Source organism: Rana temporaria, chromosome 2 (genome assembly GCF_905171775.1).
Source record: "Rana temporaria chromosome 2, aRanTem1.1, whole genome shotgun sequence".
Classification (NCBI taxonomy): Eukaryota; Metazoa; Chordata; class Amphibia; order Anura; family Ranidae; genus Rana; species Rana temporaria.
Window position 1 is genome coordinate 308,464,134 of NC_053490.1, and position 21,015 is coordinate 308,485,148.

The 21,015-nt window shown below is 43.1% G+C and overlaps 1 protein-coding gene across 2 annotated transcripts in view; it reads left to right on the plus strand.

Annotated features, from left to right (window-relative positions):
- The window catches only part of LOC120926996 (ras and Rab interactor 3-like), a 45,740-nt gene that overhangs the window by 21,259 nt on the left and 3,466 nt on the right, over positions 1-21,015 (plus strand). For both annotated transcript variants that reach the window (XM_040337362.1, XM_040337361.1), the window contains exons 2-5: positions 1,962-2,242; positions 4,806-5,609; positions 14,125-14,439; positions 19,615-19,743. In XM_040337362.1, the coding sequence (XP_040193296.1) occupies positions 2,014-2,242; positions 4,806-5,609; positions 14,125-14,439; positions 19,615-19,743 (1,477 nt within the window). In that variant the 5' untranslated portion in view covers positions 1,962-2,013. The remainder of the gene's footprint in view (positions 1-1,961; positions 2,243-4,805; positions 5,610-14,124; positions 14,440-19,614; positions 19,744-21,015) is intronic.

Genomic DNA, 21,015 nt, shown 5'->3' on the forward strand with positions numbered 1-21,015 from the left:
TTTTCTCTGACGGATGTTCGCATAAACTTGTCTTGCATACACACGGTCACACAAATGTTGTCGGAAATTCCGATCGCCAAGAATGGAGTGACATACTACTTTACGATCAGCCGAGAAAAATTAAGTTCAATGATTCCGAGCATGTGTCGAATTGATTCCGAGTATGCGTAGGATTTTTGTGCGTTGAATTGCCTACACATAATTAGGATTTCCGACAAGAACTTTTGTTGTCGGAAAGTTTGAGAACCAGCTCTCAAACATTTGTTGTCGGAAATTCCGGCAGCAAATGTCCGATGGAGCATACACGCGGTTGTTCCGACAACAAGCTCACATCGAACATTTGTTGCCGGAATGTTCGATCATGTGTACTAGTGTTGCTCACGAATATTCGCATTGCGAATATTCGTTACGAATATGGCATATTCGAATATTCGCGAATAACTCGAATTTCGCGGCCAATATTCGCTATTCCGAATATTCGTATTTTTTCAATTTTATTTTTAAAACAGATCACATCCTAGTCATCTCCATCGACGTCTAAAAGCATTGCTGGTATGATTAGAGACCCTGGGCCGAGTAGCTAAGCTGAGGCGATCCTTTTATGTTGCCGAATATTCGCAATCGCGAATATTCGATTTACGAATATTCGCAAATACTTTCTCCGCCCTTCTTTTGCATCAGAGCCAATCAGAGTTCTCCTACCACAGTTGTCATAGGAGAGAGTGGAGTGTTTCTGTGCGTTTTTCCAGTGTATCACATCTTCAAAGAATTTTCCATCTTTTGTCCCGTGTCATCATTTGCATTTCACCTCTTTAATGAGAATAATAACTGTTTAACATAAAGACATTTAAGAGATGTCAAAGTAAACGGTTTACTTGTATTTTCCAAATCTATGGTTATTCAATATTTATTAAACTAATCAATATACAAATTGGTCAAAGTAAACCCTCAAATCTATATAATAATGTATTTATTTTATTAATACCTTGTTAGTTGCAGGGTCCATTACGTAAAACCACACTTTTTCCAAAGGGCAGGTGAAATTGAATGTTTCAAAATTTCGCAATCAATTTCGCATTCGCATTAGCGAAATTTCGCAATCAGTTTCGCATTCGCATTAGCGAAATTTTGCAAAAAATTTTTTTTGATAAAATATCACGAATATTCGATTTTAGCGAATATTTCACGAATATTCGGCTATATATTCGTGATATATCGCGAAATCGAATATGGCGTATTCCGCTCAACACTAATGTGTACGTGACATTAGACATTGCTTGGTGTGTCAACATGAATACATTCCTTTTACAGTGCACTGCAAAAAAGCACATCATATAATGGTGTATGCATTGTGGTGCATTGAGGTCCATATACGTTGTTTAGTGTGTGGATATGCATTGGGGGCCCATTAGAAATAAATGGATGCCCAACCAAAACATGCATGATGTGTATGAAATGGGCATCAACAAGCATGGCAGCACACACACCTAGGTATATATGGCACCTCAGTGATCTGACCAATGTAAGCTGACTGATAACTTTGGGGTATGGTATTTTTTATATGAAATTTTATTAGCTGTCCAGAAACAACGATTGTGTGATATTTATCATGGCTGATATTTATATAAGCTTTACTTCAAACTTCTAGCTTGTGAACTCTAAAATTGTAGATCCCCATAGTGGTGAAATTTAGGCAAATTGTATGATTTTGTCTAAATATAGCTGCGCCTAATACCTTTCTTGGTTTGTTCTGTCAAAAGTACTGCTAATGCGTGTGTTTAAAACAAAAAACTCCATAAAAACAACCTGATCTAAAAAATATATATAGGTGCGACTGGCTTAATGTGGGATATTGTGGATTGGCATAGTGATTAATTGTTGTCATGATTTAAGCTCTTAAAATACTGATAGATGTGTCTAACCTTCAGGCAAAAATGTAATTTTGTCTCTATTTTATTCAGGGATTCTTTGGAAGTGTATATGCTTTCCCTACTGAATTTCCCCTTTTAGAGAATGAAACTGGATCTACAACAAAGCAACAAGTCGGCACAACATTTCTGTTCGATACAAGTGACGTCTGAAAATGGAGCCCTCTGTATCATTAATCCTCTATTTCTGCATGAACACGGAGACAATTGGCTTACACATAATTCACAAACCCAAGAAAAAGAGAAAAGAAAGAGTGTACTGTGGAGGCTTGAGCAGGAACATGGAGATACTAGAATTGGACCTGCTCCGGAAGGTGAGTGAAACCCATGTTAGAAAAATATTGTAATTACAGTAAAACCTTGGATTGCGAGTATAATTTGTTCCAGAAACATGCTTGTAATCCAAAGCACTTGTATACCAAAGCAAATTTTACCATAAGAAATAATGGAAACTCAAATGATTTGTTCCACAATCATTTATTCATACGTGCTTCCGTTTATAGTCCATATAAAAAGATTATGGTAATCTTTTTATATCCATCCAAAAATGGAAGCCTTCACAATGGGATTATAAGCAAAATCCAGCAGGAGCTACAGAGTATAAAAGAGGAGAGAGGCGCCTCTAAGTGCCCTTTAACAGGTACGGATCCCGTGAGGATCCGTTCCTTTAACACTCGCTTGCTCAGCGGGGATCTCTCTGTTGATCCCCGCTGAGCCGTCAGATGACAGGGCGGTCCCTGCACACTGTGCAGGGACCGCCCTGTCAGATCGCCGCTCTCCTCTATAGGGGGTTCAGATACACACAGACCGTTCGTGTTCATCCGATCAGCATACAGATGGAAAAATAGTATTTGCTGAAACAGAGCATAGCGGAGACCGATGAGATCGGATGTCAGCGGATATTCATCCGCTGACATCCGCAATCTCATAGGGATACATGTATGTCCGTTTTTCATCCGAAAACGGACGGATGAAAAACGGACATACGGTCCGCATGTGTGAAAGAGCCCTAAGTGTATCAATATGTTGCTAAATGTTGTAAAGCAATCATATTGCTACACTTAGAGGAGCCTCTCTTCTCTTTTATACTCAGTTGTGACATGACGCTACTTGTATATCAAGACATCGCTTGTATATCAAGTCAAAATGTATTAAAAAATGTTGCTTGTCTTGCAAAGCGCTCTCAAACCAAGTTACTCTCAAACCAAGATTTAACTGTAGTTATAAAGTGTATCTAAAGCCAAAACATTTTTTAGGGTTGGATATTGTACAGAGTTTAAAGAGTTAAAACCTCTGTTAGCTTTTCATAGCTGTTTGTATCCCTTCTGGGGAAATTCATCCTCTTTGCATGTCCTGGTGTCGCCAAAAAACAAAATAGCGGGGAAGTCTTCTAATGGAGACACCAGTTCTAGTGATAACCATCTAAGAGTGGATTTCCCGTATTTTGGAGATAGGTCCTCTTTTATCGTGTTAAGTCTTTGGGACATGAAGTGAAGATAATTCCGAAAGGAACAGATTTAAAACACAATGCCTGACAGGGTTTTGTAGTAAGTAGTAGAAGTATCATGTGTGCCTGTGTATAGAACAAAAAAAAAGTGTAGCGCTAATCAAAATGAATAAATGCCTATGATCATAGGTAAACACAGTGCTCAAATGGTGAATGCACTGATGAGTACACGATTAGATGTCTATATGAAGAAAACACAATACTAGCGCACAAATACACAACTGTATGTCTTTAGGCTAGGTTCACACTGCTGCGAATTCAAAATCGCGGTAAAATCGCGATTTTACCACGATTTTGCGGCTGCGATTTTGCGGCGATTTCGGCCGCGATTTAAGAGACATCTGTGCAGGGTTCAATGTAAATCGCGGCCCGAAATCGCAAAAAGTAGTACAGGAACTACTTTTTGAAATCGGTGCAGTGCCGCAGATGCGTCGTCGCACCGATTAGGAAAGTGCCATTGCCGACAATTGCCGGCAAATGCAGACGATTTGAGATGCGATTTGACATGTCAAATCGCATCTCAAATCGTACCAAATCGTACCCAGTGTAAACCTGGGCATATAGTGACAAAACTTCAATGTTTGCAAAAGTTCAAAACTTGGTGATGTATTCAAACGAAAACAAATAGTGAAGGTGAAGGGATGATGAAGTGAAGAAAACCGCCACCGATAGGTAGAAGGCTTACCAGAACGTTTAAACCCAAGAGAACATACGTTCTATGGGTCAAACAGGCTTTGTATGGTAGAACCACAATGGAACCGAGGATACACAAACACCAGCAGGATGGAATAAACCACAAAGGAGGGTGATGTCCTTACAAGGTGATCTCATGGAGAGTAGTGGTCCAGGAAGTCCCAAATTAGTGTGGAAGGGTATGTATCATAAAATAGGAGAAAAAAAGGGCCACATAGCGTAACTCTGTATTGAGTGTAAACATTTTAATGAAGTAGGAACACTTACATTTAGGATGATAAAAAAGCGCTTTGCAAAGAGATATGGCAACAGTGGAGTCCATTCTGACGCGTTTCGTCTCCTAGGACACGGTCTGGGGTCACATGAGTGCCTGTGTATAGACACTACAAGGCCCAGGCCCAGCCATACAAGCTAAATATCTGTGAAAGGTTTTTAATATAATCATCATCATAGAATATAATACAACATGATCAATGTTATTGTATCATTCAGTCATGATCGATTTATAACTCTATTTATACAACACATTACAAGAAACATTGTGATATAGGCCTAAACTTGAAAATGAAATATTAGCACAATCAGAACGTTGCATAGCCTTGATGTTAAATTGTATCTCCTGTGATGTAAGAATGAGTGTTTATTCTCAGACTCTCAGTGTTACATTTTGTCTACAGATATACATGGCACTGATGTTTGCAGCCCAGACAAACCACCAGACATTTGTGAAGAATTATGTACGGAGGATCCTAATGTTTTAATTAATTACAATCAACACTTAAACGATTGCTGCAAGGCTCAAGAAACTACAGATTCAAAACCCAGTACTCCAAAGCTGCACAGAAAATCTGTAATACATGTACATACTGAAAAAAGAAGAGAAAGCATGATAGAATTAAATGAAACACAAACTTTGGGTAATAATTTTAATCATGGGAACACAACACTAAGGTTGTCAAAGGAAAAGAAAAGTGCTCAGTCTCCACACAGAGTGTCCTGGATGGAAGAGGAGCATGTTTTGAAAGCCGTTTTGAAAAAAACAAATTCAGACACTTCCCAACGTTCCTCTGACAGTTTCCTTCTCCCTCCTCTGCCGGAGTTGGATTCCGTATCCATAAGTAGTGTTGAAGAAGATGGAGAGGGCAACTCCTTAAGGCCAAAGAGACATCAGTCACATGGACTTGGAGATATAGTCCGACATAGTCTACTAGCAGTTAGCACTGCACTAACTGGGCTTGTTTCCCCAGAGAAACACCTGGGAAATAGAATAAAACAACTGGTAGAAGACACATCATCTTACCTGGGTGAAACCTTTCAAACATTCATGGTCCAACTACAAAAACGGTCTGTTGTGTACCATTCGTCTACAGAGATGCTACAGGCTATACGTCAACTGCTTACCAATTTGATGAACTATCTGCTGGAGAGCAATGAAACTTTGGAAATTCTGGAACGTCAAGAGATTGAAGAATTCAAAATTGGTATGACATATACACTCTTTACTAGTGTGTTAAAAAATGAATGAAAATAGTTACCTGAAATTAGTTACTGACATGCCATATAGTAAGACAGCGGAGGGAAAACAGCAGTGGACAACTAGCTACACCTTTTACAATGGCAAAGTGGCCCTCCTGTGCTGGATCGTGTACCTAGTACGCGATCCAGGACTTTTGGGTAGGGGACACGTGCATGTACCGGCTGTGCTGTGATTAGACACAACGCAAGTCGATTGGTGGGTGCTGGCCAATGGATGTCTGTCAGCACCTGCATATCGGCGAGGAGGACAACGGGACAGAGATCTGCATATATAAACAATTCAGCGCTCTGTTCTGTCAGTGGGGATGTGGGGTTTTTTGTTTCCCTGCAAAACAGGGAATGAAAACTGTTACATACCTTAGTAGGAGCACCTTACAGTAAACACATGAACACAGGTTAGGCACGCATATAACCTTTTGATCACCCTAGATCAGGGGTCCTCAAACTATGGACCTCCAGTTGTTCAGGAACTACAATTCCCATCATGCCTAGTCATGTCTGTGAATGTCAGAGTTTTACAATGCCTCATGGGATGTGTAGTTCTCTGTAGTCTGTAACAGCTGGAGGGCCTTAGTTTGAAGATCCCTGCCCTAGATGCTAACCCCTTCCCTGCCAATGTCATTATTACAGTGACAGTGCATAGTTTTAGCACTGATCACCGTATTAGTGTCACTGGTGCCCATAAAGTGTCAGATTGTCCGCCGCAAGATCGCAGTCCTGCTATAAGTCGGTGATCACCACCATTACTAGGATATAAAAATTTTAAAAATAAAATTCCAGTATATATATATATACCATCGTTTGTAGGCGCTATAATGTTTGTGTAAACCAATCAATATACACTTAGTGGCATAATCTTTACCACAAATGTAGCAGAATACATATTGGCCCAAATCTATAAAGAAATTTGATTTTTGAAATATTTATTGAATATGTTTCATAGCAGAAAGAAAAACGTTGCTTTGATCTTTATTCGTTCATAGTGTAAAAAAAATAAAACATTTAGTGATCAAATACCACCAAAAGAAAGCACTATTGGGTGGAAAAATTACATAAATTTGTTTGTGTAAAGCATTGCAAGATCCGCGCAATTGTCACTTAAAGTTACATAGTTACATAGAAGGTGAGGTTGAAAAAAGTCCATCATGCAAACAAGCAAACATGGCCTGGTCATGAAGCAGGTTTAATTGTCCTGGAGGGCAAGTGATTATACAACCCTAAAATGGAACAGAATTTTAAAGGCATGCTGGTAGACCCTTGTTCTGTGTGCATTATGGGCCAGATCCACAAAAACCTGACGTAACTTAAAAAATCCAATTTAAGTTACACTGCCTTAAAGTTTCTACCTAAGTGCCTGATCCACAAAGCACTTATCTAGAAATTTCAGGCTGTGTAACTAAAATTCCGCCGGCGCAAGGCGTTCCTATTCAAATGGGGCGAGTCCCATTTAAATGAGGCGCGCTCCCGCGCCGGCCGTACTGCGCATGCGCGAGGTTACGTTACGCCGAGTTTTGAGGATCGCGACGGCTTAAAAAAGTTGCGTCGGGGAAAAAAAAAAAAAAAAAGCGTCGCTCGGCATGCATTCCTGAGGGAGAACTCCATGCCAATTTTCAAAGAAAAAACCGGCATGGGTTCACCCCCCAGGAGCATACCAGGCCCTTAGGTCTGTTATGGGTTGTAAGGAGACCCCCCTACGCCGAAAAATCAACGTAGGGGTCCCCCTACAATCCATACCAGACCCGTATCCAAAGCACGCTACCCGGCCGGCCAGGAATGGGAGTGGGGACGAGCGAGCGCCCCCCCCCCCTGAGCCGTGCCAGGCCGCATGCCCTCAACATGGGGGGGTTGGGTGCTCTGCGGCAGGGGGGCGCACTGCGGGCCCCCCCACCCCAGAGCATCCTGTCCCCATGTTGATGAGGACAGGACCTCTTCCCGACAACCCTTGCCATTGGTTGTCGGGGTCTGCGGGCGGAGGCTTATCGGAATCTGGGAGTCCCCTTTAATAAGGGGGCCCCCAGATACCGCCCCCCCACCCTAAGTGAATGGATATGGGGTACATCGTACCCCTATCCATTCACCTGGAGGCAAAAAGTAAAAGTTAATAAACACACAACACAAGGCTTTTTAAAATATTTTATTTTTCTGCTCCGGAGGCCCCCCCTGTCTTCGTTATTAGCTCAATTAGCAGGGGGGGCTTCTTCTTCCACTCTCCGGGGGTCTTCTCCGCTCTCCGGGGGTCTTCTCCGCTCTCCGGGGGGGCTTCTCCGGACTCCGGGGGGCTTCTTCCATCTTCTCCCCTCTTCCGCTCTTGACTCGGCGAACCCCGGTTCTTCTGCAGCTCTCCGGTGCCTTCTTCTTCAGCGCTGGCTGCCTGCTATGTTTGTGTGTTAGCTCGATTTCAAACAGGCAGCCGGCGCGGTCTTCTGTGGCGTCAGGGTCTTCTCTTCCTTTCTTCCGATGTTGCCTCGTCGCCTGTTGTCGCTGTAATGATGGAAGCGCGCCTTGCATCCCATTTATATAGGCATCACCGTCCCATCATGCTCCGGTAGGTACCCACGTGGTGGGTGCACGTGGGTAGGCACCCATCACGTGGGTACCTACCGGAGCATGATGGGACGGTGATGCCTATATAAATGTGATGCAAGGCGCGCTTCCATCATTACAGCGACAACAGGCGACGAGGCAACATCGGAAGAGGGGAGAAGACCAGAAGACCCTGACGCCACAGAAGACCGCGCCGGCTGCCTGTTTGAAATCGAGCTAACACACAAACATAGCAGGCAGCCAGCGCTGAAGAAGAAGGCACCGGAGAGCTGCAGAAGAACCGGGGTTCGCCGAGTCAAGAGCGGAAGAGGGGAGAAGATGGAAGAAGCCCCCCGGAGTCCGGAGAAGCCCCCCCGGAGAGCGGAGAAGACCCCCGGAGAGCGGAGAAGACCCCCGGAGAGTGGAAGAAGAAGCCCCCCCTGCTAATTGAGCTAATAACGAAGACAGGGGGGGCCTCCGGAGCAGAAAAATAAAATATTTTAAAAAGCCTTGTGTTGTGTGTTTATTAACTTTTACTTTTTGCCTCCAGGTGAATGGATAGGGGTACGATGTACCCCATATCCATTCACTTAGGGTGGGGGGCCGGTATCTGGGGGCCCCCTTATTAAAGGGGACTCCCAGATTCCGATAAGCCTCCGCCCGCAGACCCCGACAACCAATGGCAAGGGTTGTCGGGAAGAGGTCCTGTCCTCATCAACATGGGGACAGGATGCTCTGGGGTGGGGGGGCCCGCAGTGCGCCCCCCTGCCGCAGAGCACCCAACCCCCCCATGTTGAGGGCATGCGGCCTGGCACGGCTCAGGAGGGGGGGGGGGCGCTCGCTCGTCCCCACTCCCATTCCTGGCCGGCCGGGTAGCGTGCTTTGGATACGGGTCTGGTATGGATTGTAGGGGGACCCCTACGTCGATTTTTCGGCGTAGGGGGGGTCCCCTTACAACCCATACCAGACCTAAGGGCCTGGTATGCTCCTGGGGGGGAACCCATGCCGGTTTTGTTTTTACAAATTGCCGTGGAGTTCTCCCTCGGGAAAGCATACCAAATGCCGTCGCTGGAATGGGCTTTTACAAGGTGTGACTAGTTTACACTTTGTAGAACCAGCCCTAATTTTACACTTGCAAAATAACACTTACGGCGCAAAAAGGAACCTAGAAAGCTTTGTGGATCGCCTTAAGTGCTAATTTGCATACTAGCAACGGCATTTCGACTCGAAATGCCCCCAGCGGCGGATGCGGTACTGCATCCTAAGATTCGGCAGTGTAATTCAATTACACATGCCGGATCTTCTGTCTAACTTTGGAAAAAGCCTTTTGAGGATCGTTTCCAAAGTTACACACAGACTGAACAGCAGTTAAGTCGGAGTATCTCTTTTGAGGATCTGGCCCTATATGTCTAATATTTAGAGTCTCATTATGAAGTCAAATAATCATCTGCACAATTGTGTCCCCCCCCCCCAAATGTTAGTATGATTTGTAGAAGATATGTGTTAAGAGCACTAGGACTCATGAGAAGCTCATACATCGTAATATGCAGTGTGTGTGTGTGATGTAATTTCTTGATGATATCATCATCTACTAGTTACCAAGGTATTTCTTGCATTAAGCTGGAAGTACATGTACCAGCTACATTACTAAGAAAAGTGAAGGAAATCAAAGGGAAGTGAATATGTATTTTCATGCCTATTTTGTAACATAACAATGACTAGGCTTAAATTTCTACTTTATTTGTTTCAGGTGTCATTAGAGTTTAAAGGGGTTGTAAAGGTTTGTTTCTTATTTTCTAAATAAGTTCCTTTAAGCTACTGCATTGTAGATTCACTTACCTTTTCCTTCGATTTCCCTTCTAAAAATTTGTTTTCTTTTCCTGTTTCTCCTCAGTAAGCTTGCCCCATCATCCATGGGGTTTAGTCAGCCAGAACAGCTTACTGAGGAGGAACAGGAAGTGAGAAATTCAGACAAAGAAAAACAAATTTAGAAGGAAAATCAAAGGAAAAGGTAAGTGAACCGACAATGCACTATCTTAAAATAGATGCAAGAGAAACCTTCAGCGCTACTGTGAGTAAATTGGTGTTAAAAATGTATATTAGGTGACATTCAAAGTAGCTGTATCTAGTAGTGTTCACAATACACAAAAAATTAAATTAGTAACAAAAAGTGTGGCTCAATCCTTTCCCGATTCCTCTCCTCTACGGCTGTTTCATTCGCCCAGTAATAGCTCTGATCTCAAAGGATGATGTGCCTGTAAAGTGCTCAGTGCTCCGTATATGTGAAGGGGAGAGAGGGGAAAGGAGAGAAGGATGCCTCCAATAGTAAAGTATAGTAAAAACAGGGGTAATCTTTATTATCTGGCTAAAAATGGACTCTTACATGGAAAAAATATAAAATGTGCATATATGAAACAAGACGCATCGTTCACAGCGCCGTCTTACGTCTCCTCTGATAGCCTCCGGCTTACGTCAGTCTCACGTGATCAAGGTCAGTAAAGACATGGATAAGCAAGTTTGCCTAGAGGAACTTGACTGGCCTGCACTTCAACCCGATAAGAACACCTTTCGAATGAATTAGAGCGGAGACTGTGAGCCAGGCCTTCTTGTCCACATCAGTGCCTGACCTCACAAATGCTCTTCTGGAAGAATGGTCAAACATTCCCATAGACACTCCTAAACCTTGTGGACAGCCTTCCCAGAAGAGTTGAAGCTGTGAGGCCTCGTACACACGACCGTTTTCCTCGACAAAATCCATCAAGAAACTTGGTGGCAGAGCTTTTTTGCCTAGGAAAACAGTAGTGTGTATGTTTTTCATCGAGAAAACTGTCGAGGAACTCAATGAGAAAAAAAGAAAACAAGTTCTCTTTTTCCTCGTCGGGAGTCTCAATTTCCTCGTCGGGCTGGTTTTCGATGAGAAACACATTCGTGTGTATGCTAAGAAACCCGCGAATAAAGTATGAGACGGGAGCGCATCTTCGGTAAAAGTAGCGTTTGTAATGGAGATAACACATTCGTCACGCTGTAACAGTCTGAAAAGTGCAAATCGTCTCTCATCGAACTTTTACTTAACAAGCAGTATCATGAGATTAGCAAAAGCAGCCCCAAGGGTGGTGCCAGTGGAATCAAACTTCCCCTGCCATTGTATGTGTTGAACGTCAGCGCGTTTGAGAACAAAAAGATTTGAGCTTGACAGTGTGTACGCAAAGAAAGCTTGTCAAGATTCTCGACAAGCCTAAGGCCTTGTACAGAAACTTGCTGGGGTCTTCCTTTTCCTCGACGGGAATGGAGAAACTTGCCTTGTCGAGTTCCTCGACAGCCTAACAAAGAACTCGACGAGGAAAACTATGTGTTTCGCCCGTCGAGTTTCTCGGTTGTGTGTACGAGGCTTTAACAAGGAACTCGTCGAGGAAAACGATGTTTCATTTACGACGAGTTCCTCGGTCGTGTGTACGAGGCCTCATAGCTGCAAAGGGTGGGCCAACTCAATATTGAACCCTACGTTCATGTGCGTGAAAAGGCAGGAGTCCCAAACCTTTTGGTAATATTGTGCATTTGTATTGACTCGCTAAATTAAAAATAGATCCCAAAGTTTACACAGCAGTATATAGCAGACCACAGATATATGATCATTTCCAACATGGCATATTGACAGTACTGGTAAAATGTGGGAGTGTTTACCATCAGTCTTACAGTTCTTGAAATGGATGCAAGAGGTGATGGCTTTGATTGTAAGTGTGTATACAATTGCTGTCTGTCCTGGTTACGCTTATCAAAACTTTGGTATAGGATGAGGAGACTGTTCTCAGAAATAGCATGCTTCTGTGGTTTACATTGTGAGCTGAAACTTCCGTTTCCACTTTAGCTCTTGCCCTAAAATGTATACTGTGGTACACATTAAAGTAAAAGAAGAGGTATGCTATTACTATACTTAGGAGATCATACACCTGCCTCACGCCTCTATAAAAGACACATAACTTTTCTACCTCCAGAATTTCCTATACTAATTATGAGACTAAAAGTAGATGTTCATTTACACAAGTGTCAACTTATACCAGGGTAATACACACTATCATTTTATATACAGTGTATTCAAGCAAACACACACACTGTAAAAATAAATTATATTGTTATTGGACAGTTAGAATCACTCCCTAGGGTACACTTAACCCCTACAGCGCCACCTAGTGGTTAACCCCTTCACTGCCAGTGTCATTTTCACAGAAATCAGTGTATTTTTATAGCATTAATCACTGTAAAAATGACAATGGTCCCAAAAATGTTTCAAAAGTGTCCGATGTGTCCGCCATAATGTCGCAGTCATGATAGAAATTGCTGATCGCCGCCATTACTAGTAAAAAAAAATATTAATAAAAATGCAATAAAACTATCAACTATACTGTAGACACTAGGGGCCAGATTCACAGAAGAAGTACGCCGGCGTATCTACTGATACACCGGCGTACTTTCAAATTTGCCGCGTCGTATCTTTTGGCTTCTGGCTTCGATCCGACAGGCGTACGGCTTCGTACGCCTTCGGATCGTAGGTGCAATACTTCGGCGCCCGCTGGGTGGAGTTTGCGTCTTTTTCCGCGTCAGGTATGCTAATTAGCTTTTTCCGGCGATCCACGAAGGTACGCGCGGCCGTCGCATTCTCTTACTTCGTCGCTAGTCGGCTTTTCCCGGCGTATAGTTAAAGCTGCAATTTTGTGGCGTATAGATAGACCTGCCATGTTAAAGTATGGCCGTCGTTCCCGCATCAAATTTTGAATTTTTTTTTTTGCGTAAGTCGTCCGTGAATAGGACGGTGCAACGTCATTTCGCGCAAAGCACGGCGGGAAATTTAAAAACGGAGCATGCACATTTCAATGTGTACACGCCGAGAAATACACTACGGCGCCGTAACTTACGGCGCAAAATCTTCCTGGGTTCGAAATTCCGCCAGGTAAGATACGGCGGCGTAGCGTATCTCTGATACGCTGCGCCAGGGCAAATGTCTCTGAATCTGGCCCTATAACTTTTGCGCAAACCGATCAATAAACGCTTATTGTGATTTTTTTTTTACCAAAAATATGTAAAAGAATATGTAACGGCCTAAACTGAGGAAAAAATAAATTATATATTTTTTGTGGGATATTTATTATAGCAAAAAGTAGAAAATATTTTTTTTTTTCAAAATTGTCGTTATATTTTTCTTTATAGCGCAAAAAATAAAAACCGCAGAGGTGATCAAATACCACCAAAAGAAAGCTCTATTTGTGGGAAAAAAAGGACGTCAATTTTGTTTGGGAGCGCCGTCGCACGACCACGCATTTGTCAATTAAAGCGACGCAGTGCCGAATCGCAAAAAGTGGCCTGGTCTTTGACCAGCAAAATGGTCCGGGGCTTAAGTGGTTAAACAAATATAATATTTTAATGTTGTTTTAATGATTACAGATCTGCTTTAATTGTTGTCTTCTATAGCTGCCTAGAGTTCAGATAAAACTGGGATTGTAGAAAGAAATGTTTGGACAGCCGCACTCCGGAAAAACCTTCTCGGTACATCACCATACATCACAGAAAAGACAGGGGCATACAGCTGACGTTTCGCACTATCAATCAGTGCTTACTCATAGCATAGTGTGAAACGTCAGCTGTATGCCCCTGTCTTTGCTGTGATGTGTGGTATTTGAATACTTTTACCAATAAAAGGCAACCAAGAAGGTTTTTCCAGAGTGCGGCTGTCCAAACATTTCTTTCTACAATTGCTTCGTGCATTGCCGGCACCTGGGTTTCTCTGAGAGGATACGGATTCATCCATATACCCTATTGGAGCGGTGACTATCTTCTCTCTTAACGAAACTGGGTTTTATATAGAAGTATCCAAAGTAATAATAAAAAAATAAAAAACACAATTCTATCCGTATAGTAATATATGCTTATTTACCTTCTATTTAGCCTCTGTTATTGAATCCTCTCTGTACAAGTGTGTACTAAAACCCCTCCAAAGCACAATTTATTCTCAACTTCTGGAGTTGCACAACAGAGATGGCTCTATGGAGATATTGCTGGAAAATCAAAAGAGGATGAATACATGGAGCCTTAGTGAGCAGCAGCCAAAAGCTGGAATTCCTGGGCTTGCCACCATGGAAAAGATCAAGCAGAAACTGGCACTCATGCACAAAGCTTATTCCCCAGAAAAGAAAATACGCCACTTGCTGAAAGTCTGCAAACATATTTATGAATCAATGGAAGCATCCAGTGGGAAGAAAGGTAGGTTAGATGACATATGGTTTTATGCTGTTTCATTCTATTTTAGATATATTCCAAAACTAGGGCTAGGGTTGCCTGCAGAAGCTTGGTGGTACCCTAAGGCCGGCCATACATGGTCCAAATCTCGGCCTGTTCAGCAGGAACCAGATTCGAACCATTAATGGGCAGGCTGAATGTACCAAGTTAATCAATCGATCAACTTTGGTACAACCAGCCAGCCGGATTCTCTTAAGATTATCTCTACCAGCTAGCGGTTCGGGACACTGTCTTCTCCTGGTGGGGTCGACTTCACCTGCCTGCCCTTCGCCGGGAGAAGACGATTGCTTATTCCGCTGTCAGCACTGTCTGCAGGGCCGCCATCAGGAATTATAGGGCCCCTTACACAGCTTCAGGCATGGGCCCCCTGGAACAGAGAATCTGGGGGGGGGGGTGCTGCAGCCTGAAATTGAGAAGGGGGGGCTGCCGCGAATTGAGAAGCGGGGGGTGCCACCACTAATTGAGAAGTGGGGGGGCCCTTTACAAAAAAATAAAATAAAGAAAAAAATATATATAAAAAAAAAGGGGGGTTGCCATCCGGGGCCCTGGGGACCTCTGGGCCCTTTAATAAAAATATATATATATTTCACACTGGGCCTGCCCCTTACGGGTCTGCCTAAGACATCGCAGAAACGTATGTCTTTTGTCCTTTTAGCCGCGAAAAGAGCCATCCCTAGGCTCTGGCTCTCCACTTCACCCCCCACTATTCACCAGGTTCTTTCAATTATAGTAGATAAACGTAGGATGGAACACTTAACTGCTAAGATTGAAGATACTGTGCCTTTGTTTGAGAGCATTTGGAAATTGTGGGATGATTCCGAGTTCTCATCCGGTTACCTAACTGAATCCTCTCAAGAGTCTTGATTCCCATGGTGCATATTTTATTCTTATTATTTCTTTGTTTTCATTTTCCTGTTCTTTTTATATCTTTTATCTGGTAATGGCTGATTTTTTTTAAAGTTTTGTCTGTCTTGGACTGTGGCTAGCTTACATTGCCTGGATACTTGATTATCTTGCATGATTGTGTCAGATTGTGCCTGTATCTCCATATTGTCTAAGATCTGTCTGCTATGTATTACCAAAAGTTGAATTTACTTGTTACATTGTCATACACTGTATACTGTCTTTGAAAATTTCATAAATAAACAATTTAAAAAAAAATATATATATATATATATATATATATATTAAAAAAAATACAATTTTTTTATAAAAATAAATTATAAAAAAAGGGGGGTTGCCATCCGGGACCCTGGGGACCACTGGGCCCTTTAATAAAAAGAAAAAAAAAAGAAACCTCTGGGCCCTTAATAAAATAAAAAAATATATTAAAAAAAATAAAAATGTATAAAAAAAAGGGGGGTTGCCATCTGGGGCCCTGGGGACCTCTGGGCCTCTGCGTACCTCTGGGCCCTTTAATAAAAAAAAAATACATATATAAAAAAATAAAAAATATATATATAAAAAAAGGGGGGTTGCCATCTGGGGCCCTGGGGACCTACAGGCCCCTGGGGACCTCTGGGCCCTTTAATAATAAAATATATATATAAAAAAATAAAAATAACAAAATATATTAAAAAAATAAAAATAACAAAATATATTAAAAAAATAATACATTTTTTATTATAAAAAAAGGGGGGTTGTCATCCGGGGGCCCTGGGCCCCTTACAGGTGTACTGCCTGTACCCCCTGATGGCGGCCCTGACTGTCTGTGTTGATGGGGGAATTCTACGTATTTCTTTAATTAAAAAAAATCCACCCAAAATCATGACATATGCATTTATAGGTACCTTGATTGTTTCTGAAATAGATAGGTATTCATTGTTCAATGATCTGGAAGAGTCCCAGTGTGGAACTTCTATTTTGTATGAAAAGAGTAAAGTATATGAGGTTCCAAATGAAGTGAGTATTTATGGGGAAGCTGAGGCATTTACATCCTTTATTTGGCCAATAACATAGAAAGCCTCAAGGAAGAGCTGAGTTAATCAGACTAATCAGAGCTTTTTTTCTCAGAAAATAGGTCCAGGAACTCAACCACTACCCCGTTCAGATTTCACAAACAGTAGAAGGGTCTTAAAGGAGTATTAAATACCAGGATTGCATTACATACAGAGTGCAGAGTTTAGGGGGTTACACACAGAGTGCAGAGCTGTCACTTGAAAACACAGAAACCAGACTTCTGTGTTTAGAAGTGATTGTGTTGAGCGGGCACCAAAGGGTCTGATCCAGAGGTGGTGGAACTGAGTTCCCCCAACCGTACACACAAGCGGTTTTCCTGTTGGAATTCTGCTCAAGCCTGCCTTGCATACACACGGTCACACAAAAGTTCGGTAATCTTTTGACTGGCAAGAACGCGGTAATGTAAAAGACTATGATGAGCCAAGAAAATTAAGTTCTTTGCTTCTGAGCATGCGTCGATTTGTTTCCGAGCATGCGTCTTAATTTTGCTCGTTAGGATTTGTACACGATCGAAAAATTTCCTGACGGGAAAAAATAGATCCTGCTTTCTATCTTTTTTCCAGCAGTTTTTCCATTGGAAAAAGTCTGATGGAGCATACAGACGATCGTGAGTCCCATTTAAAAGCTCTCATCAGACTTTTTCCAACAGGATCGTGTGTACGGGGCATAAGAAAATTTGGGGCTGGCATAAGAAAATTTGGGGCTGGCCAGGTTAATTTTTTTTTCTCCATCTCCCACACTGCTTCATTATAGCTTAACCACTTGCCACCCGCCCTATTACAAAATGACGACGGCAAAGTGGTTTTAATATCCTGACTGGATGTCATAAGACGTCCTCAGGATATTGAGCCGATGCGCGCCCCCGGGGGCGCGCATCGCGGCGATCGTTGTTGCAGGGTGTCAGTCTGACACCCTGCAACACCGATCTAGGTAAAGAGTCTCTGACAGAGACTCTTTACCACACGATCAGCCGCGTCCAATCACGGCTGATCACAATGTAAACAAGAAGAGCCGGTTATCAGCTTTTCCTCATTCGCGTTTGTCAGACGCGAGTAGAGGAGAGCCGATCGGCTGCTCCTCTGACAGGGGGGTTTGTGCTGATTGATTATCAGCACAGCCCCCCCAAAGATGCCCACACTAGACCACCAGGGATGCCAATAGACCACCAGGGATGCCACCAGACCACCAGGGATGCCTACCACCAGGTATGCCACCCTAGACCACCAGGGATGCCAATCAGTGCCCACAATGGATGCCAATCAGCGCCCACAATGGGCATCACTGATTGGCAGGCATTGTTTGGCACTGATTGGCATTCATAAGTACAATATAATACAGTACATCTGTGCCACCTATCAGTGCCCATCCATGCCCATCCGTGCCACCTATCAGTGCCCATCTATGCCACCTATCTATGCCCATCCGTGCTGCCTATCTGTGCCCATCCGTGCCGCCGATCTGTGCCCATCCGTCTCCGCTCTCTGTGGCCATCCGTTCTGCCTCTCAGTGCCCATCCGTGCCGCCTATCAGTGCCACCTATCAGTGCCGCCTATCAGTGCCCCATCAGTGCTGCATATTAGTGCCCATCAGTGCCCATCAATTCCACCTCATAAGTGCCACCTCATCGGTGCCCATCAGTGCCGCCTTATCAGTGCCTGTCAGTGCAGCCCCATCAGTGCCCATCAGTGAAGGAGAAAACGTACTTATTCTCAAAGTTTTGTTAACGGAAACAAAAAAAAGCATTTGTTTTTAAAAAAAAATTACTTTATTTAGCAGGAAAAAATATCACAGTGGTGATCAAATACCACCAAAATAAAGCTCTATTTGTGGGAACAAAATGATACAAATTTTGTTTGGGTACAGTGTAGCACGACCGCGCAATTGTCATTCAAAGTGCAACAGCGCTGAAAGCTGAAAATTGGTCTGGGCAGGAAGGTGTATAAGTGCCCTGTATGGAAGTGGTTAAAGTGTCACTAAACCCACTTCATAAAAAATTATCATTAAATGCCGTATTACATGCTGCTCATACTCAGTCACTATGAGATTTATTTTCTGTATTCTGCAAAAAAAAAATAGTTGCCCTCTATCTCCACCTTCTTTCTGTTCATGTCCCCAATTCAGCTAGGTATTTTGCAGCTGTGGTGGCATCTCTACACATGCTCAGTTTTCAGTGAGTTTCTATGCTGAGCATCTCCTCCCTACAGGGATGGACTGGCCATTGGGACTACAGGGAGTTTCCCGGTTGGCTGATGGCTCAGTGGGCCGGCTTCAGTGACAGCGGCCTGGGAGTTTCTCACTTCTGCCTAATCTTGTCCCATGAGGGGGGGGCACCAAACTTTGCCCCGGGAGAAATAATGTCTAGCTTCCCCACTGGTACTGCCTATAAGAGTACCAGTACCAGCCGTATTCTAATAAAGTAAAACGGCTAGTGGCTAGTGAAGGGGGAGAGGTGGCTTGGGTGGCCGGGGGGCTGCGGGAGTTGTCCAGCCGCTGTGGGAGAGACCTGTCAAAGTGGGCCAGTCTGGATGAAGTCCAGAGCCAAATTTTTGTCCCAGTCCAGCCCTGCCTCCCTATCACATGCGAGCAGCCCATGTGACTACAGAGTCTCACATGTGGGTGTATATACAGTGGTAAATGACAGTCCACTCCCTCCCTCCTCCTTCATGCCCACTAACCAGATAATCACAATGGGAGTGGCATATTACATTTAGATTAATGGTGACTTCACCTCCCACTTATTCTAAGACACAGGTTGGAGGGGCGTGACACAGCTTGTGATTGGTAGAAATTCGCCCACACCAAGTTATTTTATTTCAAATATATATTTTTATGGCATTTTAAAACAGTTTATTGATATTATTTATTTATTTTTACTGTGCATGGCAAAGGCTGTTTTTATTTTATTTTGAACATGTGATCAGTAGCAGAGGACTAGAAGTTCCTCCTGCTTATGATTCTCTACAGACAGGCTGGGAAAGATCTGGGTCACGTGACAGCTGTATATCACATAGTTAAAATGTACTTAGATTTTTTTTTTTTTATTATTATTATTAAAATATTCAGAGTGCCATCATCCACATACAGAAATAGAAGGGATAATGAAAATTAAATAGTGTGTGTTTAGTATTACTTTAAATAAACTTAGAATATTGACAACAATGTTTCATTTTTTTCTCCCAGAGGCTTTTGGTGCAGATGACTTCTTACCAGTTCTGATTAATGTGCTGCTGGGATGTGACCTCACTTCTCTTCAGGTGGATGTGGAGTATATGATGGAACTTTTGGATCCTTTACAGCTCCAAGGAGAAGGTGAGATACATTCTATTTCAGTTGATTGTCAAGAGATCACACACACATTAGCTTCTCTTTCTTTTTTTGTCTTTTTGGTTTCCCTGCATAAATTCATTCAAGTATAATTCCAGCCTTTTTTTCACTTAAGCTCCGTTCACATCTCCGCGGATGGGGGGCGAAAATTGTGGTAAAAATGCACAAATAGAATCGTGGGACACCCGTCGCCCAAAGGAAACTCCTGTATTTCTTTTGGGCAACATGCGTTTTTACCAAGATTGTTGACCCGACAAATCATGGAAAAATTGCGCCAGGTTTGGGGTGCTATTAAAATCAACTGACAACGCTATTGCAAATCACAGGCAGAATCGCTGCGATTTTGCCCACAATTCGGAACGTTGAGACGTGAACAGAGCATAAAGTTAAGAGAGATTTACCTTCACTTGTGATAAGTAATTGAGTGAGGTAGAGTGTGTAAAAGTTATAACTTTTGTTGGGTTTTAAATGCTTTAGGTGTCCCACATTGTGGTGATTTCCCCACATGATTAAGGCCCCTTTCACACATGCGGACTGTATGTCCGCTTTTTCATCCATCCATTTACGGATGAAATACGGACATACATTAATCCCTATGAGATAGTGGGTGTCAGCGGATGAATATCCACTGACACCCGATCTCATCAGTGTCCGCAATGCTCCGATTCTGCAGTCGAAAGAAAAATCCTATTTTTCCATCCGTCTGCAGAGCGGATCTGGTCAACACGGACAGACGGTCCGTGTTCATCCGATTCCCCCATAGGGGAGAGCGGAGATCTGACAGGGCGGTCCCTGCACTCTGTGGAGCGATCCCCGCTGAGCAAGTGGATACACATGTACGGATCCTCACGGGTGTGGGCAGATTTGAGCCAGTCGCATGCTGTGACCCCCCCCTCCCCTTCCAGCCTTTGTCTTATAATAAGAAGGAGGTGATTTCTCCATCAATCTATATGTAATATCCCATTCCCATTGTGGGCATGGAGGAGGAGAGAGGAAGTGGGCTGTCATTTACCACTGTGTATATGCTCACATGTGTGACTCTGTAGTCACATGGGCTGCTCGCATGTGATAGGGAGGAAATGCTCAGCATAGAAACTCACTGAAAACTGAGCATGTGCAGAGTTGCCACCACAGCTGCATAATCCCCAGCTGAATAGGGGACATGAACAGAAGGTGGAGATAGAGAACAGCAGGATTAATCATGTTTTTTTTTAAGAATACAGGAAACAAATCTCATAGTGACTCAGTATGAATAGC